Source organism: Alligator mississippiensis, chromosome 3, assembly GCF_030867095.1.
Source record: "Alligator mississippiensis isolate rAllMis1 chromosome 3, rAllMis1, whole genome shotgun sequence".
NCBI classification, from domain to species: domain Eukaryota; kingdom Metazoa; phylum Chordata; order Crocodylia; family Alligatoridae; genus Alligator; species Alligator mississippiensis.
The window spans coordinates 285,096,787-285,110,263 of NC_081826.1; the positions used below are offsets into that span (position 1 = coordinate 285,096,787).

The 13,477-nt window shown below is 38.1% G+C and overlaps 1 protein-coding gene across 16 annotated transcripts in view; it reads left to right on the forward strand.

Moving 5' to 3' along the window:
• Positions 1 to 13,477, forward strand: part of TCF4 (transcription factor 4) — a 351,863-nt gene that overhangs the window by 198,135 nt on the left and 140,251 nt on the right. For all 16 annotated transcript variants that reach the window (XM_014593968.3, XM_014593970.3, XM_019495923.2 and 13 more), the window contains 2 exons: positions 11,672 to 11,801; positions 12,267 to 12,316. In XM_014593968.3, coding sequence (XP_014449454.1) covers positions 11,672 to 11,801; positions 12,267 to 12,316 — 180 coding nt within the window. The remainder of the gene's footprint in view (positions 1 to 11,671; positions 11,802 to 12,266; positions 12,317 to 13,477) is intronic.

Sequence of the window (13,477 nt, forward strand, 5' to 3'; positions counted from 1 at the left end):
ACCTGGGCAGTTAAAAGTATATCACATGTTTTTAAGCAAGGAGTTTTCTTGGGCTTTTAGCTGTAACTTTTTCCTTTTTCCTAAAACAATTTCAGAAAAATGCTGTTTCCCATGCACTTGAACTTCTTTAAGCCATTTCTGTATTTTGTTTTCAAAGGAGAAAAAAAAAATCTATCATTAAAAATGGGAATACATCCACTAAACACCTTTTTAAGATTGAAGTGTGTCACGATATTTTACTCTATTTGAAATAACTTGACCCAGTAATCTTATAGTAAGCTTTTTAGTCAATGTTTACACAGAAAAGAATGATGTTAATTATCTTGTTAGGTTAAGAGGTCTTTTAAAATGTGTTCTATTTTAAGTTATGTAATAATTCGCCAATGAGAAATATTTTAATATTGAACATACTCATTGAATTATAAACTGAAAGGTTGTTTAAAATGAGAAAGGAGGGTAGACCAAATAAGGAAGTATTGCCAATGATTCTTGTGTATTTCACTCAGGGGTGGAGGGAGTACACAAATGCTTTTTATTGCACAGCATGAATTTCCTCAGTTCATTAGTCCTCATTCTCCCCTTCTAATCTCCCCAATAAGTGACCACATTACTGATAACTACCAGATGATATAGGATTTGAGAATGTTTGGAAACTGGGACGTACAGGAGTGTTTCAAACTCCAACATTACACAGTAACGTAGCCATTACAATATGGTGAAAAATAGTAAGACAGGAGGATGCATAATTCTTTTTGTAGCTATCGGGCAGTTCTAATTTACATACCAACATGCATGAGTTTTATTTGACATTACTCCACTTTACATTAAGTGGTAGTTACCATGGTAACCTTCACATCATATGCCAATACTTAGACATAGTGCATTTTTTAAAATACTGAAACACTTAATTATATCTGAACTTTTGTATGTTTTGCAGCAATGTACTGAGGAAGAGACAGGGGAAGTAGAGGAAGTATCTGTAAGCAGACATATTTCCCTGCAGTTTATTGCTGATTGCATACGTTTTGCAAGGACACAGAAATGGGCCGATGTTTTCTTAATATTTTATTTAGTGTTGAGTAGAAGCAAGATGAATACTTCGGGTTTTTTTTAAGCAAGGGAGAAGTTGTAGGGAACTGAACTTTCTGATGATGTGGCAATTCTCTCTTCCAGCATCCCTGAGTTATTTAGTAAGAAGTCCTGCAAAGAGTTCTTAATTATATGCAGCTGAACAACAAACCACATTAGACCCAGCTGTTGACCATGGACCAGATTCTGCCCTCATTACACCCATAGTCTCCATTGACTTCAGTGGGTTTACTGAGGTAGAGAATGATAGGAGTAGTTAGCCAGAATGGCCTGTCTTGCCTTGGAAAAGGATTCTACTATTACTTCTCAGATAATATTTACAAAAATCCAGGGTGGGCTCATACATTTGTATAAAAATGTGGCTTTGTTATAAGCTTGCATCATTTTTCTGCCTATTTCTATTTAGCTGGTGTGGTTTTACTATACCTATACATAAAGGCAGTACTTTCAAAGTTTGGTTGATTCTCTTGATTTGCAAACTGAAGGGAGATCTTTCTGGAAGAATCGTAGCCTTTCCAGAGGACTTTATATCCCTATTCGCAAGGCTGCACACACATGTCCAAATACTCTAGAAGAATTCTTCCAGGTTTGTTCTCCTGGTAGAAAAAAATTACTCGGAAATGCCTGAACAATGCTAAGTGCCTGATGCTAAGGGTATTTGCAATGCTCATGCTGCATTGCCAGGGGGACCCTGTTAGCACATCTCAGCATACTCTGTAGACTTCTTCAGTTTGCCTGGTGACAATGGCAGCAGTGGGAAAGACAGGTCTGACTGGTTGACCCAGATTGCCTGAATCCCTCTATCTCCCTGCTCTGCTGGAGCAGCAGAGTCCAGTGAGAGATGTGCTATCTTCTGGGCAGGGGAAAAGAAAAGCATTCTGAGATGCCAGAGAACTGTGCTTTGGCTTCTTTCAGAAGAGAATGGGTGCAGATGTTTGCTTTCCCAGAAGAAACTCTCCTGGGGGTGATTTAACCCTGGTTGTTCCTGGGTTATTTTTCTCCTGGAGTGGCCATTTTTGCTCTGGGAAAAAATCCTGAACATGTATACTTGTGGATTCTCATGGGAGTGCAGCAACCCTTTGAGAAGGAAATTAATGTTTGTGCATGGCCTTAGTCTCATACAGCCACTTTATGTCACTGTGATGCCACAAGGTAACTGTAAAATTAGCTCAAATTACTTCTTCTCTAGAAAAGAAAGTGATTTGGACTATGTCTTCTGGCTTCTCAGGTGGGAGGCAAGTCCTATTTCTTGAGGAGAAATGGAACATGCCAAGAGCAAACCAATCTCTGGCAATCCCTGTAAATTGGAGTACCCATTTGTGACAACATCACCCAGGAGTAATTTAGAATAGCTAGAGTAGCCTTTATGGATGAACTAAACCCTGGCCACTTCAAATATCAGGTGGGAACAATAAAAGTGGTGTAAACCTTTTTTGTGGCCCAGGATCCAGTGCTGTTTTCAGGGAGGGGAGGGTTAAGCTTTTGTGCCCCCCCCCAGCCTTTCCCTGTGTCCTTTCTTTTTTCAGAACTTTTAGTTAAGTTTACAGGGGTGTCATATACACTTCATTTTTGTTTTGTTTATTTAATATTTATTCTAATATATATTAGAATAATTGGGCTCAAATATCAGTGTGTAAATTAAAACTTTGTCCTGAAAAGTTGGGAGTTGAAAGAGTTTCCAGGTTCCTGTCACAACTACGTATCAGTTTGTATGTAACGAGCTGTAGAATTATTTGGAATCTAGGGGGAAAGGCTAGTGAGTAGGATTACTAATGATTAGAAAGAAAGATGATATCTAGAATCAGCAGTCATCATATGCTGGTATAAAAGTGTACACATCTATAAATATTTAAGGTTGATTTAAGGTTGATTTGGTAGAATCAAGGAAAAATAGTAAACTGCACCAGGAACCTGATGATATAATGCCTGATAAAATCTCTACTTTTTTTCTTCTAAACCTTATGGGTGATTTCAGTAGGCAGCTGATCTTACTCTGACTTTAGTAAATGCAGCATTTTCAATGTGGAATATTCAAAAGTCATGAATTGTGCCTCAGGAATTCACCAGATTATGTTAAATACCAAAAAAGTATTTAAAGTATTAGATTTTAGGGGATTTGGTCTTCTTCTTTCTCCATTTTTAATCTTTGGGATATGCTAGGTCACATTTTCCAGCTATTTGCCACCACCAAGACATCTAAGATTTTTATGATTCCAGGACTCAGAACTTCAGAAGAACATGAGCTATTATGTGGCTAACAATATTATTATGAGAACTAGATACACAATACATGGGAAGGCAGTGGATTAATAATGTAAATATGTAGTTAACCTGTAGTGATTTAGCAACGCAGAAAGTTATCTGACTTGATGAAGGAAGAGGAAAGAAAGAAGTGGTTGTACACAGAGAAGATGGCATCTTTATCACACAAGCTCTTCCTTTCAGAATCATCCCTAAAAAATTGGAGTGTGTATGTCTTAAGCGGAGAATCTGATTTTTTTTTTTTCTTCACGAAAATAGAAGCGGGGAGGAGTATTGAGCACAATGTTTGCTTACTTCTGTCTGCCAAAACGGCTCCCACTTCTTTCTGCTTCATTAAGCAGAAGGGGAGTCCAGTGTTAACTGGTATAGTATCTGCCTGAAGGAATAACAGAGGTGAATCAGACAAAGTGAACTGCTGCATGCAGTCTGTAGTATCTTGATGAGGCTTGTGGTGTGGAAATAGCATTTTATTATTTACAGGAACTTATGTAAAGAATTATTTAGAGTAAAGAAGTAACAGTCTTGCTACTCCCCTTGCAAAAGTATGTGGCCTAGCCAACCTTGTTGCTGGCTGCCACACCAGGAAGTTCCTGCTGCTTCACTCAGACTGTCTTGCGGGATGCCACACTTCATGGAGACTGTGGGTGCATTGAGACAAGCGTGGATGTGCAGTATGCATCACTGCACGCTCATCTGCAGCACTTCACACAACTTTCATTATGTGTTCCCTGCACTGTTAATTTGCAGCATGAGGTGTGGGGCCAGGGGGGAGGTTTGACACCAGAAGATCCTGGTGTTAAAAAAGCCTGCGCCTTAAAAAAGTGAACAAGGCATATGGCAGCAGCATGCACTGTCAGAAACAAGCCTGGCCAGCTGAAGCCATGGTCTGGCTGCCAGCCAGGCTCCACGTTGCCAGACTGCCATTGCTGTAGCCCCCAGAGGTACTCAAGACCCCAGGTAAGGCTGCTAGCCCCAGCCTCCCCTATCCCACCCAGGGTAACATGCCGTGCACCAGAGTACACATACATGGGTGTTTCCCACAGACAAGAAGTCATGGCACATATTGTGCCACTGCTGTTTGTTCCTGGGGAAAGGCACATTCCTGCTCGTGGGGATACATCCTGTGCTTCCAGGAGGACTTATTCTATGCCACGCAGTGGGCCATGGCACTGGAAAAATCTTTTTTGTCTTTCTTTCTTTCAAAAACAAGGTACCTGACTTATTTGGGGGCATGCAGTATGTGAGAAAATACAGCAATCCCTCTGAAGTAAAAAATAAACATTATCAAAAAGTATTAAGCTAGAAGGAATGTGGACTCCACTACACTGAAAAGTGTAGAAAAATCAGGTTATTCAATTTAAATACAGCCTCGGATGAAACTTGCACTGTTGAACTTGAGAAGCAGAACACTGAGTTTGAGGATTTTGCCAATAAGGCTTATTTTATGAGGTCATCAGCGTCTCTACCTTCAAAGCATAGTTCTTGTGATATAATTTAAAATTTTGCTCCATGTTGTCCAGAGCTCCCAAGGGCCAGAGCTGGGCTGGGTGGTGCAGGGATGGGGGGGCTGGAGGAGCAGGTGGGGGTCAGGGGACTACTGACAGAGCCCCCCACATGGCGTGGGGCAGTGGAGGGCAGCAGGGATTGCTTCCCCCCAGCAGCACCTGGTGAGCGGGGGCTTTTTTTTAAAGGGCCAGGAGCTGGGGCAGGCTGAGCAGCCATGGGGGGAGGGGCTGGGGCAGCAGGTGGGGTTGGGGGGTGCTCAGGAGGCTGGCGGAGCAGGCAGCAGATGGGGCCTGGCAGGGGTCCCCCCATGGTTCCCTTTCCCCTCCTCCAGCCTCCCCTCCCCTGCACCTTATTCACCAACTCAGAGTCCAGGCCCAGCTCCCTGCTGCAGTGGTCAGGGACTGCCTGAATCACCGAAGCTCTCCGAATCTTTTCCAAATCAATTCAGAGAGCTTTTAATCAATGAGGACCTTTTAATTGGTTCCCTGAGTTGATTCAGATTTGGAGATTTGGCCACCAAATTGGGGCAAATCTTCTCCGAATTGAGTCAGCACCCAAAGTTTCACACAGCTTTATTGTGCACCTGCACAACATTGTGTGGGGTAGCATATAGCCACAAAGGAGTCAGAAGTCACTGTTTCTACCACCAAATTAGTTGGAAAAGAGGTAGGTCCATGGTATTGTCCTCCCCATCCTCATTGGCTTGGAATATGGGGCTGCGTACATGAATGTAAATGATTTGAGAAAATTCTCACGCGTCTGGTACAAAAACTTTCCCAGAGTTACCTAAACAGACCTGTGAATACTGAGTCCTTGAAGAGCAGAGAGCTCGCAATGCCGAAGCTATGCAGCCAGAGGGCCCCTCTGCACACATCTCACTGTGGTCTGCTGGCTTCCGAAGTCTGGTTGCAGATAGATGGCAGCAGTACACAGGAAAGCCGTGTCTCCCTGTAGCATTATGTGGTATTGTGAAGGGGCATGTTCTGCTCCCTGCTTGGCTGGAGCAGCAGTGTCCAGTGAGCAACACACCATCTCCCAGTGGGCAGGGAGGGGAGGAGGGGACAGAAGCAAAGCATCCTGGGATGCTGGTGGCCTGAGCTGGGGTTTCCCAGAAAAAAACATACACAGACATTTGCTCTCTCAGGAGAAACTCATGTTGTCATGATTTAACCCTGGTTGTTTCTCGGTTATTTTGCTCCTGGAGTGACCATTTTTACTCTGGGAGAAAAATCCTGAACATCTGTATGCTCAGGTTTCTCCAGGGAAAGCAGTGACTCTCCCCACAGAAACTGAATGTCTGTTCGTGGCCTGGTTTTGGTGCAGTAGCATGGGCCACTGTGAAGTGTACAGAACCAACAGTGAAAGGTAAGAACAGGCTAAAAGTGCAAGTGTGGTTAAAAAACATGGAATGGTCATTTTTATAGTTCTGAAGGTTTTTACAAAGTGCAGTCATTAAAACCAGAATGTTTCAAAAGGATGAAAAACGCCTGAGCATTTTTTCTCAACATGAATTGAACGAATTCCTATCCTCTTCCTGATGCTTACAGAAAAATGATGCTGTCATTGTTTCAGGTTGATACATATCTTGCAAAAGATGTGATGAACGTATAGTAGTGGTCTGTGTACCTACACACACTCTTACTTAGAATAATTAAGCAGGCATATTTATCTGTAAAAAGTCAATTTTGCACAAAAAAAGGTTGTACGTTTCCCTATCTGCATGATGTGTGGATTGAGAACATGACACCGCTCTCCCTCCCTATCAATTTAAGAGTGGCAAGCTGGCAGCTGCTTGGAGGAGTTCTCGTACTATTTTGTTACCTGGGGATCCACAGGAATTGCTAAAGAAGGCTTTAGGGATCTCAGGGTTGCACTGCAGCAAAACATTGAACTCCTTTCACTTCTCTACCCTTCCTCTGTTGCAATACCATGGTTCACAAAGGCTGCCCTGCTGCAGGACTAGCTGCTTACTTCTTGTGTGGACATACCACATCCTGCTGTATGCTGCCAAAGAATTGTAAGATGTATTTGATCTACATATTATGCTATTTTGCCTGAAGAGCAAAAATGTGTTGAGTTCCTGATCCTATTTCCTCTGTAAATGGTCAGACAACTGCATATTATTCTACACCATGTATCAGCCCCTTAACAGAAGTGGTTTGGAGGGCTTTATGTCTACTTATATGACAAGGAAGAATTATATTGAACCATCACCTTTCCCTTCCAAGCAGTTCCTTCTGGCATTTATTCCTGTACTGTGTGAAAAGGGAATATAGGCCACAGTTACTATATAACTCATAGGCTTGTGATCATAGAATAGGATTGCAGCTGCATGAGCAAAAACATCCTGTAACATGAACTCTACTCCCAGCCAGTTGGCAGTTGTTTGCAAAAAAAGCTTAGTCTGGTTTTAACTAAGACTGGTTTTCTCCAGGATGTCATATTTGATATCTGGTCACAATGTAAGGAGAATAATGAAAAAGAGATTACTCAGAGCATCCAGAAAAGATCCATTTTCCTGATATTTCCCCCTAACCTGTTTTGAGGATTTGGAGGTAATTTGGGGTATTTGGGGTATTTTTTTTCAAACTATAATATTCAAGGTCATTTATCTTTTCATCAAAATCAACTATATATAAATACAAGGCAACACTCGTCCTATTCTAATCTCACTCATCTGTAAGTAATGGTAAATATAATAGTTTAACAAATTATTTCCCACCTATTGGGTTTTAAAAATGACTAAAATGAAGCAATTATTCAATTTCAAAGTAATTTTAGTTTGAAAACCAAAGTTTCATATGAATGAAGTGGTACAGTTTTTTAAATACCATTCAGATTTTAATTTGCTTTAATAAATATGACCCCCACCACTCTTTTTAAAATTCTGCTTTAACTTACAGTTTCATTTTCTGGGTTGTGTAGACGGAACTCAGGAACCGGTAAATTATTTTACAAATGATTAGAAACACAGACCAGATTCTGTTTAACTGGGGAAAAAAATGACAAAGAATAGTACAGAGCGTCTGGATCTGGCAATGAGTCTTGCTGTGTTGAGCTTGCTTTTCTTCTGTGATTTTTTCAAACCCAAACTTTGAATTCCAGCTGGCAAATTCAGTATATTACATGCTTTGTTTTTGATAACACAATGTACACTATAAACTGTATAGTCCTGTGGCAGTGGGAGAATTTGGAAAGATTATTCTAAATTGTAAAAATATGTCTAAGATTTATACAGGTTAGCTCAGAGATATGCAACGTGTTTCTTTTGTTTCCTGAGTAGTACACTGGTTAAATTCAAAGATAACCTCAGAACATTAGTTTACACAAATATAGAAAAACATGCAAACATTAAACACTTGTTTAAAGACAAGAGAGGACTTTGACAAATGTAACATCTATCTTTCAAACCTATCATTTCTTAATGGTGAATATGAACTTCAGCGGCCCAATAATTTGTCCATTTCTCAAGATCACATTTGAACAATATGCAAGCCCCAGATGCTAGGTAATCTGTGGCCTCATGGTTTGTAAATGTTTTCTCTTTCTCTTTGTTGGAAGCTATTAACAATGTCACATGTAGGCCAAAAAATAATAAATGTCCACTGCTTTTTTTATAAGCATCTCAGAATAAGTACATATATATTTTTTATTTTAGTCATTCTTCTAAGGTGACAAAAACATACGCATCTGTGTATTTAAGGGGACCTCTTTAAATATTCCATTGGGAAAAACTGTCCCAACGAAGACAAAAGTTTTTTTTAAAGTTTCAATATTTCATCATCACAGAACTTAGCTTATAAGAGACAGTATTGCCTTCTATTTTTTTTTAGCAGAAATAGTTCTTTCTCATAGATAAGAACCTATCTTCTACTGCTTTGCATAGCAATTATTGATGGTAAAAATATTTAGTAGTAATCATGACAATACAGTAAATACAGTGGTTAGACACATCCATCTACTAACAGTATATATGTCTGTTCTTTGAACGAAGAATCCAAAATTCAGCTGACGTGATATAATAATGCCCAAGGATGTTTCTGTGGGGGTGTCTACATGCACCCCCTATGGCACTGTTGTTACAGCACCGTCATTTAGTACTTCCTCTTTCAAAGCAAAGGACTTTTCCATACTTGCTCTTGGAAGTACTAAATGATGGCACGGTTAACAGCCAGTGCTGCGCTATCCACATGGCGCATGGTTATTTTTAGTTGCTAGATTGCCCTAACGATGCGCTATACAGAGGGAGTGCATCACTACGGCGACATAACTGCGGCATCACAGATTTTGCCCACCAACACTACTTAGCCATAGTGCGTTGCTACGGTGACATAGCATTACATGTAGACACACCCTGTGTGTCCAAACTGCCATATACTATCATCTACCTATGTATATCCATAGTATTTGTTATTTCAGACTTATGGCACTTAAGGGTTTTGGTAAAAAGAATTCACAGGCATTATAAGAACTCAACTAGTGGCAAGAAAAGTAGCCAATAGCTAAATAAATAAATAAAAATGATATATTTTCTTTTAGACTGATGCTCATATATATTATACATACCTGTAAAAGTGTTTACGATTTTTATTTGGTTAGTTGGTTTTTGGTTTGTTTGATTTTTTTTTTTTTTTTCTGGAGATCTCACAGTCTTTCAAGGTCTCTTTTCATAGAAAAAAAAAATGAATGAAAAATTAAAACAGCATATCTGTATTTTTGTGTCTATGGTGATTCTCAGTTAATATAAAATAATTTACAAACTTTATATGCATTCTTAAAACAAAGTACTAATTAAATCAAGTAGGATGGATGTACAAAGTTCTGAGGCTGGTGGCTGTGAGTTAATCTTTCAGACCACAAGACACATGGATAATCCTGGCACAGATTTAGCAGGTCTGCCTTTATGTTAAAACGTATGCGTGATAAAAATATATGACTGAATAAGATTTTTGTGGCTAGCAGTTTTTCATGCCAGTATGACTCCTGTAGATGTTCGGTAAAATTGTTTGATGTGCTGGTATATTCAGAATGAGTTAATAACTTTTTTCAAAGATTTTTCCATGCGTTCCTTTGCCATTGTGCAAAATACCTGCGACTATTTTTGCAAATGCAGGTGTTTATTGAAGAGAACACAACCACTGCAGGTGTATATTAAATATTTGCTAGAAGTAAAGATATTAGAAAGAAGCAGTGACTAACACGTCCATGTTTTTATCTATATTTACATCTTTTGGAATTTCTATGAATCCAAATGCTAAACTTTACATCAAGTAAAAGATTTAAACTAGAGTCAATCAAGGAATACATTTGATCACCCATTAGGAAATAAGTGTTGCTCATCTGGAATAGAAAAGGAATATAGTTTTATAGAATCAAAAGTTATCCTTAAATGTTTTTAGTAGTATCGTAAAGAAATAAGGATGTTTTAATTTCTGATTTTCCAGCTCATGGGTCATATTTGACCAACTGCTTTCAGTAGAAGACATGCCACTTTGTTGAGCTATTTAGGAATCAAAAAGACTGTCTTAATTTAAAACAAGGAGCCTTTGTTTTAGTTGGTGACTGCCTTGTGAAATTTTTCAGTTCTCAGCGGGTTAACCAGGGAACAGGGGCAGAGTCATAATTGGCCTATTTAGAGTATTTTGCATGTGAATAGTGTGTTAGTGAAGCATTACTAAGTCTGTTGTGAGTGACATGGTGATTAGAATTTAGATTAGGGAAAACACATTCTGTACTTTATCAAGTACAGTAATTAGTTCAGTCAGTAAAAGTTGATTACAAGTAACGATAAAGTTAGATTTTTGGTACTTAATTTTAAAATTTCTTTATTAAATGGTAAATTTGTTCTTAATATAAATGGTAGTATCTACACCTGTTTTATTGCATATCAGAATAATTAAAAGAACAATGTGTTCAATGCAGAGTATAATCAGGGGATTTATATATTATGGGTAAGTTTCAATGTAGTTTATAGCAAATAGAACATTACTATGAGAAAACTGTTCTTCTGTCATAGTCTGTTAAAGATTTATAATTTCTCTTTTATTATGGTCAGATACTGTTTCCTACTGTTTCGTAGAAACCATCGTCCTTTTGTGACTAAGTACATTTTGAATTTGCTAGTGTGCATCTCGTTAGTTAATAATACAGACATAAACTGGATATACTGAAAGTCCTCTGCGGCGGCTGCTGCTGCTACTATACAATAGATTTAATTGTTTTTGTTTTTGTGTCTTTTTCAATAACCTGGCAAATTAACCATTTTTTTTAGCAATGTATAATTGTATTTTCACGTCTTAATCACATACTGTGTACCTGGTGTGTATATTTTTATATTGCATCAAATTGATATATTTGATTCACGGGCATGACAAAATTTCCAATGTTGGGATAGACAATGAAGATATTTTAATACACATTGAACCGTAAGATTAGCAACAGAATAAAGTTATTTTTTTTAGTTTTGCATTACTAAAAATAGAGACACCGGCTCATTTTTTTTGCTGTGAAGAAAGTGAACAGCATTCAAATATATTTCCTTAATGTACCTCCAAAAGTTTGCGTTGACCAGTTATTGAATTGGAATAAAAAGGAATTATGTATACTTTAAATATAAATGATTTGATTGTTAAATGACCTACTCTAAAATTGTTTTAAGCAAGGGAACAGACACTCAACTGCAAACGTGTTGTATTGTCTCCTATAAAATGTTTGCTTCCTGCAGGTTTCTTTATTGTATTTATTTTAAGGAATAAGAAATAACAAATGATGGGAAAAGTTAATTTACGATATACATTTTTAATATTTTTTTCAGCAAAGTCTCCTTGGAGGTGACATGGATATTGGTAACCCAGGAGCTCTCTCACCAACCAAACCTGGCTCTCAGTACTACCAATATTCTAGCAATAACCCCCGAAGGAGGCCTCTTCACAGTACCTCTATGGGTGAGTTACTTTGCTTTGTATAGTTTTTCCCCCAATTTGGAAAAATAATTATATTTTCACTCTATTTAAGAAGAATTTAAAGTAAAAAGAGTAATTTACAGGATTCTCTCATACTTCCAGCTAGCAGTGTCACGGGACTTTTTAAACATTATTAGCTGATTCCTTGTGTTTACTCCCTTTGTTGCCTGTGCAGGAATCCTTTTTAAAACAAAACAAAACAAAAGAAAGAAAAAAATCTTTTATTTCAGACAAAACCATCTAAAGAAGGAACAAATAATCTAACACCCCATAAACCAAACATTTGCTGTTTTCCAGCAACTTTATATTAGGCTGACTGACTTGAATAAAGAGTAATGGTGTCCATTACTAAAGCACTGAGAAGAATGAGCCGAGAGCTTGTTGTTTGGCAAAATTATGTGAAAAGTCTGTCTCGTACACTGATAGTATTTTATCTTTTCTTTCCAGAAGTACAAACAAAGAAAGTTAGAAAAGTTCCTCCAGGTTTACCATCTTCAGTAAGTACTGCTCGACAACATCGCTTTTGTGTGCGTTGATTTTTTATTTGATTTGGGGGGGGCAGAAGTGAAGCTGATTCTCAGCGCAAAGAGCATTTATCAGTAAAGACCTTAGACAAGGTAAGAAGGGTCTAAAAATCCTGTCAGGTGTCCAATCTTTGAAGTGATTAATTGCACAAGGAAGACAAACGTGGGTTGGTCATGTTGATTTCAGCAGGGCAGATTCTAAAGAACGGTCTGGAAAGATGCCTAAAGTTCAGAGAGTTTTACCTGTACGTGGCTCTGGATAGAATGAGCATTAGTTTCACGTGTTGGTTAACTTCTTTGTCAGTGTGATGATGATTTATGGATTTGCATGTTAAAAGAGATTTGTGGAGAGGATTTATGAGAAATTTACATGGGTCTCAGCCCAGAATTCAGGGAGCATATCTTTATTTTCTAGTGAAGTATCTGAATTAGGGCTGTAAAGGTAACTGCATCATTTGCTGTCTGCATGTGTAATACCAGGTGTCAACCAACGGAATCCAGCTGTTACCAAAAGCATTATGGGTTATTTAATAAAGATATAGCTGATAATTGCCAACGGTTCCCACCCCCCCCCATATGATATATTCTTGCAAAAAATATCCTTGATTAATTCTTTGTGAAAAGAAATGTGGGCACTATCCCAGGCAAACAGATGCATCTTTTTCAATGTTTACCTTCGAATCTATATCTCATGCAATCAGAAGCTGATATTTCTGTTCAGGTGTCTGAAATCCTTTGTTTTGTGAGCCAGATATTTTTTGTATTTATATTTTTCATTCTCTAATATGTAACAAATTCTTTTTCTGAAAAATTGAAAGAACATACATTATATCTTTTAAGAATAATTATCTAAGAGTAGGGTATTATCAATTTATGACAGCCTTAAAAAGAAATGAAAGGATATTACAGTAAGTATATCTTGTAAGTATTAGCACAGCTGAAAAAGGTATTTTACTCAGACTTTCCTCTTACTTTGATACATGGCACATATTATCTGTGTTACTTCTGGGCTAGCAATGTATCAGATGAATTTTCAAATCAATGACTATAAACAAATAGTAAACCATACACGAAAAAATTGACCTGACAACCATATTTACTTAATCTACAAATACGGGTGTTAGGAAGAGTTAA